The sequence below is a fragment of the Solanum verrucosum genome, unplaced genomic scaffold (genome assembly GCF_900185275.1).
Source record: "Solanum verrucosum unplaced genomic scaffold, falcon-dt-bn FXZP01000115.1, whole genome shotgun sequence".
Lineage (NCBI taxonomy): Eukaryota > Viridiplantae > Streptophyta > Magnoliopsida > Solanales > Solanaceae > Solanum > Solanum verrucosum.
The window spans coordinates 1,592,542-1,610,117 of NW_026020680.1; the positions used below are offsets into that span (position 1 = coordinate 1,592,542).

Genomic DNA, 17,576 nt, shown 5'->3' on the forward strand with positions numbered 1-17,576 from the left:
GAATCAAGCCTCTGATATGTAGAAATAACAAAATAGTTAACAAATTAAGAACAAAGACAGACAGAATCCTCTGGAAAGAAAGAACTTTTTATCTCTTCAACATCGTCCAGAGCTTCGATGGCCTTGTCGGTGGTCAGAGAAATCGAAGAATGGTCGTGTGATATACACTTGAATGTTTAAGTTTTAACCTCTCACAAACGCCATGAATTCGACACCAATGAAGACTTGTTCAGCTTCAACCTGCTCCGACTAACACCAGCTCAAATGTTGGCCAAAATCCTATTAAAAACTATTCAATACACAAAATATATTTGAAACAAGACCTAAACATTATATGATATTATTGAAGAACTATTGTATACGAAGAGAAAGAGTAGATTGCATGAATATCTAAAATATTATGATAAAAAATGGTTCTCGATAGTTTCTGGATAACCAAACAAAATGAGCTCTCACAAAAAGACTAAAAAATTATATTGTTAGATGCCTAATATATTATTTCCTCCGTTTAAAAAAAAAAGACTTTTGAATCTTGTATTACTAAATTAAAGTTATGTCAAATGTACAAAATTGCCCTTTAATCTTGTGGCCTTAAACATGCCACGTGGAAAGTTGAAATTAAAATGTTACCAAAAAAGAAAAGAGGTCATTCTTTTTTAAACAGACTAAAAAGAAAAGTAGGTCATACTTTTTGAAATAGAGAGAGTATTTATTACTCATATTATATATAAGAGAAAAGACATAAAGTGACACCTGAACTTGTCCCGAATTTTCAAAAAGACATCTTAACTATGCGGGCGTCCTATTACCCCACTAAACAATCTTGAACGGATATTATAACATCATTTTTTGTCCACCTGACATAGAGAGTGTGTGTTGAGAGAGTGAGCAATCTAAAATAACTAATATAATTTTATTATAAAATATTTTTTATTATTATTTTAACTTTTTTTCCTTATTATTTTTTCTCTTTCTTTCTTCTTCAAAAATTTATTGTTATCTCCATTGAAGCTTCTCACCCTCACAATGTCACCATTTTTACCACAACTTCACCTTCCCTTTTTTACTACTATTAATTTTACTCTCTTTAATTTTAAAATTTTATCTAAATATTTTCTTACATTTCGAACAATTTGATAAACCCATTAGATTTCAAGATGACTAGGAGGTATCATATAATTTTTTTTTATCCGATTTCAATCAAGTTCTTTCAATTTTTGGGGAATTCATTGATTCTTTTAAAATTATCATTTCTAATTTTGAAGTTATATGAAAACGAGTAATTGATGATACCTTCAAAAAGTTAAATTTTCTTAGAAAAATAATTAATTTTGTTATCAATAATTTAATAAAGTCTAGAAAATAGTATGTATATAAAAAAATCATTGAAATAAAGAATTTGATTGGAGATGAAGAAGAAAAAGAAAAGAAAAAAATAGGAGAGAGGTTCAACTTGATGTCAAGGATGGGGTGAGGGTGAAAGGTGAAGAAAAAGAAAGAAAATGGAGGGATGAATCAACTTGAAAGGGGGGAGGGGGTGGAAGATGAAATCAAATTAAAATAAGTCAAAAAGTAAGAGAGTGAGAGAAATAGAGAAATAAAAGATAAAGAAAAAACTAAGAATAATAAAAAAATTAATTAAATTAACACGTGTCATGTAATGATTGGTATGTGAACAACCTTGCTTCTTAAAATTTGGGGCTGATAAAAAAATGATATAATAATAACAATTCAATATTGTTTAGTGGGGTAATAGAACAATTGTAAAGTTAAGGTGTCTTTTTGAAAACTCTGAACTATTTCAGTGGTGACTTTATATCTTTTTTCGATATATAATTATCAGAAAAAAGTTACTGTTATATGGGACTTGAGCTCAGTTTTCCATTGGTAGAAGAAGCCAATGGGAGACAAATTTGATGGAATGCAAGCAGCTGTATATATGCAATCGATTTGCAGCGAAAAAACACATTAGTGAGCTAATATAAAAAGAAAGAAAAAAAGAAAAGAAAAATAGTTTATTACAGTGACATTCAATACTCTTTAATAGTATTTGTTTGAGATTTCAATTACTCTTTCTCTTCACTTTTACTTGTCACAATTTAATTTAATGCACCATTAAGAAAGTAATAATGATATAAAATATGGAACACTAATGTGAAAAAGTTCTAAAGTGTGTGGTAAAAGAGAAAAAAATATATGGATTATTATGGTGCTAAATTTGTTACAATATATTTAGTTTCCATCACACTTTCAACTTTTTTTTAGTTCAGGAGTTTTATTTTTTTTTCGTGTCTGAAAAAGTAAAAATATTTGAATTATTGCAAGTGTCCAATTCTTTTGTAAATTGTTGTTCAAAGCTTGAAATCTCAATTCAATTTGTTGGTTATCGATGTGAGGCCAAAAATATATATTTTTAGTTATTATTTTTTTCATATTTAGTATTTTTATTTGTACTTTTTGAGCATTAATTTTATAAATTATGCTTAATAATGTATTTTATTTTGAAGAATTAAATTGACGTGAAAATGAAAAAATCTGAAACTAAACGAATAAAAGATTGAAAATTAGTTATTCAAGCAAGAAGATTATATCTTCAAGAATTGTAACTTTGAACATAAATCCTATTTGGTACAGAAATCAAATAAAGTGTCAATTATTTAAGAGTGTGTTTGGTATAGAGGGAAACTGTTTTCCAATTTTTTCATGTTTGGTTGGCTTAAATGTTTTGAAAATCTTTTTCAAATCAACTTATTTTCATCAAATTTAAGAAAAATGACTCATCTTCCAAAACTAAGGAAAATATTTTCTAACTTCATCCTTAATTTTTTTTTCTTACCCTACCCATAACCTGCACCCGACCCTCCTCATTCAATTTTTGTTTTATTTATAAATTTTCTTATTTTTTAAATTTCAAATATATTTTTATCCTACCACAAAACTACCCCGGTCAAACAAAAAAAATGAAAATTTTAAAATTATATTTGAAAAATGTTTCATATTTTAAGATTTCTTTTACCTCACCCAACCCCTACCACCCCTAATCCCTACCCTCCCCCCTTCCCCGGAAAAAAAATTGTTTTTGAAAAATGTTTCAATTTTATTTTTTATTTTCACACCACTCCCCCCCCCCCACCTCCACCCAGGCCACCCCGTCAATTTTTTTTTTAAAAATAAAATAAAAAAACTTTTCATGTTTTACGCCACCCCACCTCTACCCCCTCCCCCCACGCCACCCCCCACCCAGGCCTTCCCAATCAATTTTTTTTAAAAAAAGAAAATTGTTTTTGTAAAATATTTCAATTTTTTTTAAAAAAATCATTTTTACGCCACCCTCTACCCTTCCCGCCAGTGACGGAGCCAGGATTTTCGTCAAGGGTGTTCATACTTTAGGACAAGTAAAAAAATAAACCTTGTTGATCAGATTATAAAGATTGGTTACAAAATAGTCATACCTTAATTATTGATTTCTACATAGTGCTCCAAGTTGTTCATACTCTTTACTTGTTCAATATCAAATTAACCAACTATCCAAATGAAAATTCTTAAAACGGAAACTTACAAAATATCAATGGTTCTCGAGTGCAAGTTCCGCCCAGGGTGTAGGCTCGGGGCGTGACAGAAGACTAGTTCTAGACACGTGCATTGCATGTATATCTCTGACAATCAATACATACATTTAAAATGTAAATATTATTAAAATATGTGTGTGATATGCAAAATTAAATTGAAAAGAATAGAACTCAAAAGATAATAGGTGTTCATATATGTCAAAGCAATATCGTAGTTGAACTTGAAATGAATAGGTAGAACGATTATTAGATGTTAAATTAATTTTTGAAGTTACAATTTGGTTGTGACTCTTTCTATGGAGTCCATTCAGTATAACAACAAATAAAAGTCTCAACTAAGATATAGTAACATAGTATGGGTTTTTAAATGTTATTTATTTAGCATGAGTAAAGTTATATATATGTATCGTGATAGTAAATTTATCATGGACTTATTCAAAATAAAATGGATGCTTATTATCTATAATTATCCATGTGCTTTTTGGCACAATAAGTATAGCATGCAAAACAAACTCTACACCTTTAATAACAACATAATAACATTCTTAAACTTATAAAAATGAGGATAATAATTAAAAAATAAAAAAATGTTGTGAAATATTAGCAATATAAAATAATATAAGACAATAAATATATGAACAAGATATATGGGAGAGAATGCTTTCTTATTTCTTTCTTATGTACTTTTCGACTATATCTTTTATAAAATAATCATCGCCTATTTATAGTACAAAATGTCTCTTCAAAGTTACTTGAAGTTCATTTATTTCGTACATGAACTTCAAAGAGAGTTACAGAAGACATCCGCATTAATGCATTTATAGTACTCCCCCTTGGATGTCTATAGATAATGTGTCTCGTTAAACCTTACTAGGAAAAATCTAGTGGAAAAAATCCTTGAGTGCTGCCTCATTAAAAACCTTTCCAGAAAAACCTAATGGGACAAAACCTTGGTTAAGGGAAAAAGAGTATAACGCGTATTTTACTCCCCCTGATGAAAACTTTATTTGATATCTTGGAGACGACACATTTACTCCCCCTGATGAAAACTTTATGAAAACTAAGACATTTAAAAATATGAAAGCAGATTTAAATGGCTATAAAAATGGAGTCCCTATAAACTCCAAGGTTTTAACAAACAACTAACCAAACTAATACGAAAGAACAATCCCTAGAACCTGATCATTGTACCAAAACTCTACTAACGACAAGTCTAAGAACAAGGGGTACAACTTCGAAACTAAACAAACACCTTAAACAAATAGTCTGAGTTCGAAAAGAATGAACTTAAACGAGCGAGATCCATGGCAGCTAGAAAGAATTGGCTCACCCTTGAATCCTGTCACAATCAATAGTCACTTAGCTAAGGTCTATCAATAGCCACCTGAAGATGCCCTGTACTTAACAAAGAACAAGCAAGTGCGGTATCAGTACACAACCACAATGTACTGGTAGGATCACACGGCTATCCCAACAAGTGAAACACATGCAAGTAACCACAACATTATAAAATAGACATATATCGAACATATACAATATTAGTCATCTTTTCAGGATCGATGTATAGCATCCCACATTCTCAATAATACACATTAGTTATCAATTTAGAGCAACATACAGTCTTCCAATATCAATCATTATTAGATATGAACGTAATCATCACTAGATATGAACGTAATCATCACAAGTAGATAAACAACACAATTCAATGGTCCTCTCACGGAACCCAATTCAATTGTCCTCTCATGGAATCCACACCCAAACTGTTAGCATATCAGAACGTGGTACCCGATCCAATGTTTATGCCGGAACATGGCAACCAATCCCATATTTATGCCGAAACGTGGCAACCGATCTCATATTTATGTTGGAACGTGGCAACCGATCCAATGTTTATGCCGGAACGTGACAACCGATCCAATCAACAAATCACAATGTATATTCTCACAATCATACAACAAGAGGTGATTCATGGCATACAATTATTCAATCATCCTTATTTACGATTAGGATGATCAATAATTCAACATTCGCATACATACATGCATTATAATGAGCAATTACAAACATATATCATACCAACATGAAATCACAACCATCACCTACCTCGAATCCAAGATTGAATCCCCTAAGGCACTTGAATCTTCCCTTTTCGGATTCTTCCCACTTATTCGTGGTAAAAAACATACAATTAACGCAAGGATCAATAAACGAGGCCTAATTACCCGGATTATAATCAACATTATCAACCCTAGGCCAACCCAAGATCCCAATACCCAAATTAAAACTTTTTCCACCATTATCTTCATATCAAAACCTTTCCCCAATGATAATTACCTAAGAAACTACGTTCTATGGATCGAAATACGAATTCGGGGAGTGAAAACCTTACCTTTAGCCTCAAGAATGGTGAAAAACGGTCAAGAACTCGTCTGGGGTCGTTCCTTAGCTCTCAAAGTCGAAAGGTGCAGAATAAGTCATTTTGTAGTTTATTTACGACCTTAAGTCGCATCTGGCCCTCCACATCAACCCTCACCCCGCTATAGCGGCCGCGCCCTGGCGGCAAAAATCCATCCCCAACTGCTTGCACAGAATCAATGAGCTATTTTAATAATTCCAAGACCCCCATTTCACCACACATCTGTAACCAACAACGCTAAAAAAATATCGTTCATGCTAAGATCAATTTCGGGAGTTCTACTCACTCGAATTCGATTCCGTAAAGTCGTACGGGTTCCTTATCTAACTACTCACGTAATAAAAATCATAAATAAGTCACTCGGTTGTTACCAGATTTCCCTACACCTTAATGACTCCGATTTCGTCTAAATCTAGACTAGGTTGGGAAATTTCAAGTTACTACGTAAAAGTTTTCTGACCCCAATTCTTTTTCAATTAGCTTTTCCCTAACGACGGAATCAGGTCGTTACAATAGATACCAATTTACCCATCACTCGTCCCCGAGTGATCAACTAGGAAAGACTGGCTAAAGTAAGGGTAGAGTAGTATCTGAATTATCGAATTACTAGGGATACTTGTCTCGCATGCCCTTCTTACTGAATCTCATTACCCCCCAAGGGTTTCACATCTCCAACCTTAAACCAACCAATTCAATACCTACACATCCTCTCTTACAATGCCTCAATGAAGTCATCTCAACACTCGAATGATAAATATTGTTGTATGTAAAGTTAACTAACAACAAAACGATTCCCAACAACCACCAAAGTTGTCGTACACACCTCTGCCACTTGTTATCAAGGATCTTGACACAATCATCAAGACTAATCCTTTCTCACATAAGCATGATAACATTCTAAATCAATACTCGCTACAATTAGAAGTGAACCTGAACCAACCAACACACTCATAATACTCAACCAATCATAGTTCTTATCAACATCTCCTTCTCACAACATAAATTTCCATGATCTTAAGTTACAAAAATTGATCTTTAGACATCAGATACTCATCGAGGGATATGTCCAAGCAAACAACCCTCTAACCATACTATCAAATGCTAGATTTAGCAATTATGATTGTAGATTACCCTTAAGAACAGTAGAATTGGACCTTATGATCCCCGCATTCATCCACACACAATAAATACATGACCTCAACGACAAGATGAAATATTAGATTGTCGGACAATCATAAATACGCATGGTAGCTCTTCTATAAACTTTCATAAGCAAGGTGGTACATGTAAAACCACTGACATACCTTAAAAACTCCAATACAACACCAATTATGTTATTCGAAATAACCAAATCTTCCTAATCTTCTCACTCAACCAAGAGAACATCGCAAGATTTGGTACCCCTGATCCACCACTAGGGATCCACCCAAAAAAGTGAAAACGCACGAGAGCATAACTAGTGAATCATACTCACAATACTACATACCATCAAAATACTACCTACCATCATAAACACTTCAACCTTTTACCTTATTACAAACCAACACTTTTTAAATGAAACCTTTCTTAGGTACTTAACAATCAATAGTAATAAACTTTACGACTCAATCCAGGTGTAAGTCTTTTCAAAGGTTCAATACCTGATACAATTGACCATTCTTCACCTTGCTAATTCATCCCTTGACAAAATATATTACCACGAATGTAGACTTACAATGAAAAGTATGAATTGTAAATTCAATCGTATAACACAATCCCATTATCTATCAACATTAGCTTGTACCTTGAAGATTCTTATGAATTCATTGTTCTTCGCTTATCATTGATCGTATCTCCATCGATCTTAAATTATCCTTCGATAAAAATTCAATCATACTCATTACTAAACTCAAAAACAAAAATAAGCACTTATCATCACGCTCAAGCTAATGTCTGCACAATTCTTTCTCAAGTCCTTTTCAATAGTTTTTAACCCATCTGATGGACCCGTGACACTATTACCATAGCCACATCAAAACAATGAAATCACGCGTCTCTGAACCCAATTATCTACCCCTCTGAAGATACCTCTTTAGCCTTAAGAATCCAATAAAAATATTCTAACTCTCGCCTCTCTCTAAAGGCTATACTACATTCTACTATATTTTCATTCATTATAACTCTAGCCATTTAACATTCTATTTGAGTGGTTGCCTACCATCTCTTATAATTTTCCATACACCCACGTTACTCACCAAGTATTAGAAAACCACAACCTTAGATACTCGTAAGTCGTAATTACAGTACAAATTTCGGTTAACCAATAATCTCATTATATATTTGCATCCCGTCACAATCCACCACGAACTCTTATTACTATTATGCTCTGTTAGCCCTGGCTATAACTATGAAGTCAACATTTCCATCAACACGACACCTCAAACTTAGGTATACTCATTAAATTCAAAGGACTAACCCAATTTTTATACGCACCTTCTTACTAACATCTTCAATTTCCTCCACCCAAGTATACTCAATGAGACTTTCTTTATCCATAAGCTTGCCATTCCAGTATTAATCCACTCCTTTATGGTTCAATATAAAATCACTAGTCCTCATACTGCCCTCTCGCTTCTTAACAACAAGATAGGAGCACCCCACGGGGAAGCACTATGATGGATGAACCTTATCAAGAAGCTCTTGGATTTGAGTCTTAAGCTCTCTCAATTCTGCTGGAGCTATACGATACTGAGGGATGGAAATAGGGCGAGTGTCAGTTTCCAAGTCAATGCAGAAATCTATATCTCTATTCGGAGGCATACCAGGCAAATCCATAGGAAACACTTTCTTTAACTCAGACACCACAAGAACAGACTCAATAGATGGAGACTCAACCTCAACATCCTAAACATGAGCCAAATAAGCTAAACAACTCTGCCCTATCAGTTTCCTAGTTCGAATGGAGGATATGATCTTAGCTAGCTTAAGCTTGTACACCCATTCCCATTCTAATCTTTCCCTACCGGGGATCTCTAGAGTTACCGACTTAATATTACAATTAAGCACGTTATAATATGGGGACAATTAAGTCATGCCTAAGATTATATCAAGTCAGTCATATCCAACATAACCAAATCAACCCTAATCTGAAAATCCATAACCACAACAGGACAACACAATACACATGGGTGACTATGACTAACTCTTTAACTGGGGTAGAAACATGGATGGGGGCATCAAGTATATCACAAACCACATCGAATCTCAGGCAATTGAACTAACACCTACGTATAAGTAGAATCCGGATCAAACAAAACAATAACCATCTGGGCACATACAAGAGTAGCACTTGTGACCACTGCATCACACCCTCAAACTAGGTCTTGCCCAGAAAAACATGAAACTGAGCCATGTCATCTTGACGGGCAATCTCCTTGACTGGATGCACTACTCCTCTACCTGCATTACCATTTCCCCAGCCTCCATGGTCTTGCTGATTTCCTCCTCATATGCTCAGGTTCTCCACAATTTTAACACATTTGATAACTTAATGTAACCAAATAAGCCTCGTTGTTATTGTAGCAGTCGTATCCTTACCGTTCTTGATATACAATCAATCCATGAACTCGCAGTATAGCTTCTAACCTCAATTTGCTGAACACTGATTGGATTGCAGGGGTTAGTTCAGATTTGATTCGGGTTTCATAAGAGATCTGGGAAAAACAGAGGAGACAGGGCTGAGATTCTGTCTCGCCCTGTCTCGCTCTAGTAAGAGAAATCCCGCACTGGCGGTCTCGCCGTGGCGAGGAAAATCCAGCCCCAGTGACCGTGATGAAAACATAACCTCTACCAACAATTTCTGGGGTTCCTCTCTTTTCTACATTTTTCCTAGATTTCCCAGTTATAACTAGGCATTTAAGAAAAATCCATTTAGCTAGGACAATCATTGTCTACCCCCCAGTCAACCTAATGAAGTACGCACTTTAGAATCCTTTTACATCGTTTCAACACTACCACACACATATCCCCAGACTCTCACACGGTTATCAGTTAGTCTCAACGCACGTCCAGATTTCTCTCTTACAAATCACATCGTAATTTATCTAGACCCTTGCATGTAATCTCGTGATGACTTTCTTTTCGCAACAAGTTTCACGACACTCAAGCATTTACAACTTGCAGATAAGTCCAAATTCTTTAATTAGTTCATTCCATAGACGACCATTACTGATAATACATGCCTTATACGACCCCTAAGGCCAGATACCAATTGGAATTAGCCTATGGGGCCGACCCAATCCTACCCGTTATTGGGGTAGGGTTGGGATTGGATTTTTCAAGCCCATTTAAAATTAGGGCTTATAAACCCGGCCCATATAAGCTTTTGGCCCTTGAGGCTTAATCAGGGCTGTGCCAGGGTCTGCCCATGGGCCAAAACTTTTTATTCAAGAGTAATTTACTATAATCTCACTAGTACTTAATCTAATAATTTGAATACATTCTATGTTGTAATATTATGAATCTTCATATCCAGATACATGTATCTCAGAATATATGGACTCAAAATTAGGTTAATTTATTCTAGATACACTCTATCAAAGTAGATTCGCATGTATCTAGGATACATATACAAATCTCTTTAATTCCCTCGCATCTTTCCCATCTTGCTTGTCACTCTCTTATCTCACTTGCATAACTGGTATGCGAGATACATGTGTAATTACACTAAATTTTTGCTAGTGTTATTGAAAAAACACCATTGTTTGTCATATTTGATGTGAAAATCATCTCATTTTCTTGATGTTATAGAATTACAAATTTGAAGAAAAAAAAAAAAATAAGGGCTAGCCCGCTCCACCCCTCGGCCCTTCTAGGGTTGGGTTGGGTTGAGCATTTTCAGGCCCTACCAAATGAAGGGTCAGCCCGCCCTAGCCCTTCAAATTCTTTGGCCCGCGAGGCTTGGGCCGAGTGAGGCAGGGCCGTCCCTTTTTGACAGCTTTACATGCATTATAATGAGCAATTACAAACATATATCACACAAATATGAAATCACAATCATCACCTACCTCGAATCCAAGCTCGAATCCCCTAAGACACTTGAATCTTCCCTTTTCGGATTCTTCCCGCTAGTTCGTGGTCTAAAAATATACAATTAATGCAAGGATCAATAAACGAGGCGTAATTACCCGGATTATAATCAACATTATTAACCCTAGACCAACCTAAGATCCCAATACTGTAACATCAGGTAAGTTGAAATAACTATGAAGAGGCTTAAATATCAGAAATAGTCATTTTTGGAATAAAAATTCAAAATCTGGAAATTTGGTTAAGTGTGGGAAATCAATGAGGTATGACCAACTTTGAGCAGTCATAACTCCTAGCTCAGGATGAGTTAGGAGTATTTCTAGTTATGATTGTGAAGCTTGTGGAATGATCTTTCCAATACCACCGAGTTTGCTTGATTCCGAGTTTGTATGAGCGAGTTATTCCCTTTGAAAGTTGGGCAGTTGGCAGGGAATCCGTCCGGAAATTTTAAGGGCATTTTGGTCTTTTCCCTAGCTATTTCTTTTGGGGTTATATTGTTGTGTTAGGCTGATTTTTGGATCATTTGGTCCCATTTTAAAGAGTGAGAGCTAAGGCTTGAGAGTGAAGAAGAGAAGAAGATGAGAAAGAGGAGATCAAGCAAGTTTCCGTCGTGGATATCGTTGGGGGTGATCCCCACTAGGTATGTGAGTCTTAGTGTTGGGTTGATCCTTTCCCCCATACACCAAACTCATTTTTATTATTGAGAAAATATTGGATATGTTGTTGAAGTTGTTTGGTTGTGTTGTTGATGTTTTTGATTGTGTTGTTGAAGTCCCTTGTTGATTTGGGCATGTTTCCGGTTGAGTTTTGGGTTAAAATCTACTGTATGTTGAGGTATTTATGATTCTAAATTTTTGGGGTTGGAAACCTTGGAGTTTAGAAGGTTTAGAGTTGGAGAAAGGAAGGAGAAAAGTCGAAGTTGTCGGGGAAAAGGGGTGGCGCGTCGCGCCTTGCAGAGCGCCCCAAGAAGTGTTCTGAACTTCACCCTTTGGGGCGCCGCGCCCTACAGAGCGCCTCAGTGGTCTTCTGAGCTTCAAGGGATGGCGCTCCGCGCCTTGCAGAGCGCCAAGGACGCCAAGTTCCCCCATTCTTTTCATCCTTTCTCGTGCATGTTCCTTGGTGTTGTACCTATGTTTCCTAGTTGTTTCCAACACTCCAAAGTACTTCAAAACATCAAGGAATCATCCATAAACGTGTGATCATATACCTTGAATCCAAATTCCAATTCAAGGAGAGTTAGTTTCCAAGTCAAGTGAAATTAAAAGTAAAGTCTAGAAGTTAAAGAAGTGAGTCAATGCAAGTTTTTAAAGTTGTTCAAGAGTCTCTATTGAACGTTTTAACTTCATTCTAAGGCTCAAGTTGCAAGTCAAGCAATGAGTATAGAGTTTCAAGTTAAGTCAAGAACATAAAGTTGAGTTCATTTCTCAAAGTTTTTAGGGAACTATGTATTCCCAAATAAGTTTTAAAGAAATGTTTTTATATTTAAACAAGGTTGGAAACTGAGATTTCCAAAGAGCCTTCGGGCTAGTTTTTGAGTAATTATCTCAAATAAGCAGAAAGATATATGTTTTAAAAACATAAGAGCCAGTACTTTTTTTTGGGAGTAGTATCTAGCACCGAATTGGGGGAGAGTTCAAAGAACCCCTAGCCCCCATAGAACCATGTTAGCCACCATGGGTAGAAAATGATCATACTTTTTAGATGAAACCTTTTCCAGATAGACTAGTGGATACATTAGGCAGTTCAAGCCTTATACCTTTGGCCGAGTATAGAATGCTCTGGCAGCATGAGGTCGATCGTTGTATCATCACTATAGCTCTTATGTGATGGTTGTCGGTTAGAGAAACTCCCACAGCAGTTATTGTATTTTCATACACAGAAATTATTGTATTTTTGTATACATCAGTTCATTTGTATTTCTATATACATCTCAGGCTTATTGTATCTTTGTATACACACAGAGTTTATAGCAGGTTTTTAAACAGTCTTTCTTTATATCGCACTTGTTTTTAAATTGCCTTATATTGAAAGAAGTCAGTCAGGTTGAGTTGAGTTGAGCCAAGTAAGATATTCAGTTTCTTCCAGAATTCTTTCTAGCCTTTGTTGCTTATATTTCCAGCTCGCATACTCGTACATTCCATGTACTGATGCTAGTTGGCCTGCATCTTATTATGATGCAGACACAAGTACCCAAGATCAGCATCCAGCATGTCGTTGATCCAGCTGAGCACTCCAGAGTCAGTGGTGAGCCTCCTTGCATTCCGGAGGACTCAATTATTTTGTGTTATTAGTTTTGTTTTATTAGGGTGTTGTGGGTTCTGTCCCAACATCCATCTCAGTATTTTAGAGGCTTCATAGATAGTCAGTTAGTTAGTTTTGAGTCTCTCATCTATGTATATATGTAAATATCCTATTTTGAAATTCGAGTTGCCTTTGTGGCTAGAATTTTATAAGTTAAGTTGTTTTGTAACCCTGCATTTGCATTGAGTTATTCTGTTGAGTTAGGTTTCCGCTGAGTTTGGAAAGCCGGGCCAAGGGTTCGCTTGGGGCCAGTAATGGTCTCCGGGTGCCGGTCCCGCCCAGGGTGTAGGCTCGGGGCGTGACAAACTTGGTATCAGATCCAGAGTTCAAGAGTCCTAGGGAGTCTATGAAGTCGTGTCTGCAGAGTCCTAGTTATCGGTGTGAAGCGTGCCATATCTATAATTGGGAGGCTACAACATTTAGGAAGATTTCTCACTTCTTTCACACTCATCTCGTGCGTTAGAGTTTATCTCTAAAGAGTTTCTTTTAATTCATGCTTGCGCGTGTTTCAGATAATCATGCCTCCATGAAGAGTTTGCAGAGGGCGTCTTCCTAGACGTTATGTGGATGAGCAAGAGTTACCTTATGCCCCGGGAGTGCAAGATCAAGGGGAAGTTTCTAATGATGAGTTCAGAGAGGCAATTAGAAATCCGAGTCAAGTTGTAATCAATCAGATTGGTCAGCAAATGGGAGCTCGACATGAGGGAGCTGACACTTCAAGGATTCGTGAGTTCTTGGGGATGAATCCTCCGAGTTTCATGGGTTCAAGCACTACTGAGGATCCAGAGAACTTCATTGAGGAGTTGAAGAAGATTTTTGATGTGATGCATGTGGCAGATATTGAGCGGGTTGAACTAGCTGCGTATCAATTAAAGGATGTTGCTAAAACGTGGTTCGACTAGTGGAAAGGGGGCAGAGCTGAGAATACACCACCTGTGAGTTGGGTCTGTTTTGAGGAAGCTTTATTGGGGCATTTCTTTCCTCGAGAATTGAGAGAGGCCAAAGTACGTGAGTTCCTCACACTTAAGCAGGAGTCCTTGAGTGTTCATGAGTACAGTTTGAAGTTCACACAACTATCCCGCTATACTCCGGAGATGGTTGCGGACATGAGGAATATAATGAGTTTGTTTGTTGCTGGGCTATCTCGGTTGTTAAGTAAGGAAGGTAGGGCTGCAATGCTTATCGGGGACATGGACATATCCAGGTTAATGGTCTATGTACAACAGGTTGAGGAAGAGAAGCTAAGGGACAGAAAAGAGTTCAGAAGTAAGAGAGCCAAGACCGGTAATGAGTCCGGGCAGTAGAAAGGTAATGTGAATCGTCCGTCCTTCCAGCAAAGGCAAAAGGTTGGGGTGTGTATCGGTCGGTTCGGTTCGGTTTTAAGCATTATCGATTCGGTTTATCGATTTTCAGTTTTTAAATATGCTAAACCGATAACCAAACCAATAAGATATTTGTTATCGATTTTTGGTTTATCGGTTTTAGGTCTTTAACGGTTCGATTTTCGGTTTAACCAATAAGAAAATGCTTTCAAAATAAATGTATGACTTATCCAATAATTTGACGATACGCATACATCAAAATAATCATACTAAACGGGGGTCATCACAACAAAGTCTTTGGTCAATTTTTAATATTTACAATCGTGCAAAAGCTAATATTAGTCAATTATAAACTAAAACTAATTAGAACCAAGCCCAGTTGTAAATCGGCAGTTTATCTTGAACTATCTTTAACAGCTACCAAATCCATCAGATAATCAACAAAATCTTCATTAATTTCCTAACCAAGATAATCTCAAGCCTGGAAGAAAAAGTGGAAAAGAGTTGTGAAGTATTTCAACATTTAATACTAACATAATGGGCAACCAAAACACAAACTAAAATTAATACCATCTCTACAGTTGAAATCAACATCAAATAAAAGTACTAAATGTCCAGATCGTCATAACTTATTTTAAGAAAATACACAAGTTAAAATAACTTGTATCTAGAATTAAGAATAACTTACCAAATGTCCACATCCAAATGCAACAAAGAAGAGCTTCAACTCCATGTTAATTATCAAGAATGCTAGTATTAGCCAAATCTATAAAGAATTAATGTTAATCATTTAGAAAAATATTAACGACTGATTATAATACCAATAAGAAACGAATACAATAAAAATATGCTTACCTTGTTCAAGTTGTTCAAGGACATCTATATCTTCCTCAACACTAACATGTCGTGATTCACTTTGAATCCAATCTTGAAGGCACACTAGAGTTTGCACCAATTTAGGAGTTAATGAACTCCTAAATGAATCCAAAATACGTCCACCAGTGCTAAATGCACACTCGGATGCCACACTTGAAATAGGAATAGCTAACACATTTCGAGCCATCTCGGCAAGAATTGGAAATCTAGGTGAGTTTATTTTCCACCAAGACAGGATGTTAAAGTTCTTGGTTTCAACTTCATTTTCTTCACCAAGATATTTTTGCAATTCTGTTTTAACAATTGTAGCATTTCCAGCTTTATGTTTCATTCGATCAACCATGAATGACCCCAAAGATCCAATTGATTGGACAGTACTATCTGAACTTGAAGGCAGTGAACTGAACTTTTCAAATGAAGAGCTAGATAAAGATGAAGAGTGATGACTATCTTTATCTTTTGAAAGAGACTTTACATATTCACCAAACATTAAATCCATGTAGCCTCTAACTTCATGCTCTAGAACTAGTCCTTTTTCTTTTCTAAACATCATTTGAAGTGCAAAGCCAACCGAAACAAACTTGTGTCGAGGATCCAAAACACAAGAAATAAAAATCATCTTATTCATTTTGTTAGGAGTACCCCAATACTTATCAAATTTTTCTCTCATATTTTTAGCAATTTTACCCAAAAGATCATCAATGTCATCTTCACTCACTATCATTTTTTTCAAATAACAAGAAACTTCACAAATCTTAAGAAAGTGTAAATTTGATGTAACGTACTGTGATCCAGATACTTCTCTAGTAAGATCATAGAAGATTTGAAGGAAATCAACAACTTTCTTTACATTGTTCCAGTCATCACTCGAAAGTGCACCGGCAGCAGTTTCATCTTCATCCTCAACAAATTGAAGGTAATGCAACAAACCAATATCACGATCAACATAACTGGAAAACACATTTTCAAACTCAATAGCCCTGTTCAACATCAAGTATGTGGAGTTCCACCTCGTACAAACATCCAAACATAAAGATTTCTTACAATTGATATCAACATCTTTAGCACATTCATGGAACCTCTTACACCTTGTAGGAGACAACCTAATGTATTTAACTGCTTTTCTAACCCGTCCAATAGAAGCAGCCGACACTTTCAAACCATCTTGAACAACAAGATTTAGAATATGTGCCATACACCTCACATGAAGGTGTTCTACATTCATAAAATTGGTACCCCGTTTGGTGAATATCTTCGACAACTCTTTCACAGTCACATCATTCGAACTAGCATTATCAACTGTGATGGTAAAATTTTTATCCAACCCCCAATCACGTAAACACTTACTTATCTCATTAGCCATATCTTCACCCCTATGGCTAGAAACTTGACAGAAGCTAATTATCCTCTTATGCATCATCCATTCTTTATCGATCCAATGTGTAGTGATACACATATAATTAATTCGCTGCAAAGAGGTCCAAGTATCAGTAGTAAGACTAACTCTTTGTTGTGCTTCTCCAAAAGATCTCCTCAACTTCTGTTACTCCGCATCAAAAAGTTTAAAACAGTCACGCGTCACAGTGGTACAACAAGGAATCTTAAAATGAGGTTGCGTTACTTTCATAAAGTTTCTAAAACCTTCCTTCTCGACAAATTTGAAAGGGAGTTCATCCACAATCACCATGCGACATAAAGCTCTCCTACATTGCGCTTGCTCAAATTTCCAGGAAACAACAACCACATCATCCGTATCACCCCCTTGAACTGTTTTAAAGCCTATTTAGGTTTGATTTTTATCAACAATTCGAGGCATCTTTGGACATGTTAACATATGAGTAAGCATTGACGTAGTACCATTTTTACCTGAATCAGCAAAATAATCTGCACCACAATGCTTACACATGGATTTCTTATTCCCTTCTTCATCAACAAAAGATCCGAAATGATCCCATGCCCGAGATCTTTTCTTTCTTTCTTTCTTTACCTTTAACTGAACAGATTTTGTTTGACGTGTAGCAT

The 17,576-nt window shown here is 35.9% G+C and overlaps 1 protein-coding gene across 1 annotated transcript; it reads right to left on the reverse strand.

Moving 5' to 3' along the window:
• Positions 1 to 15,041: 15,041 nt before the first annotated feature.
• LOC125812257 (zinc finger BED domain-containing protein RICESLEEPER 2-like) lies at positions 15,042 to 16,917 on the reverse strand. The gene is made up of 3 exons (XM_049491777.1): positions 15,534 to 16,917; positions 15,367 to 15,428; positions 15,042 to 15,095 (listed from the first exon to the last, which is right to left on the reverse strand). The coding sequence occupies exons 1-3, from the start codon at positions 16,915 to 16,917 to the stop codon at positions 15,042 to 15,044; spliced, it is 1,500 nt and encodes a 499-aa protein (XP_049347734.1).
• Between the last annotated feature and the right edge of the window lie 659 nt (positions 16,918 to 17,576).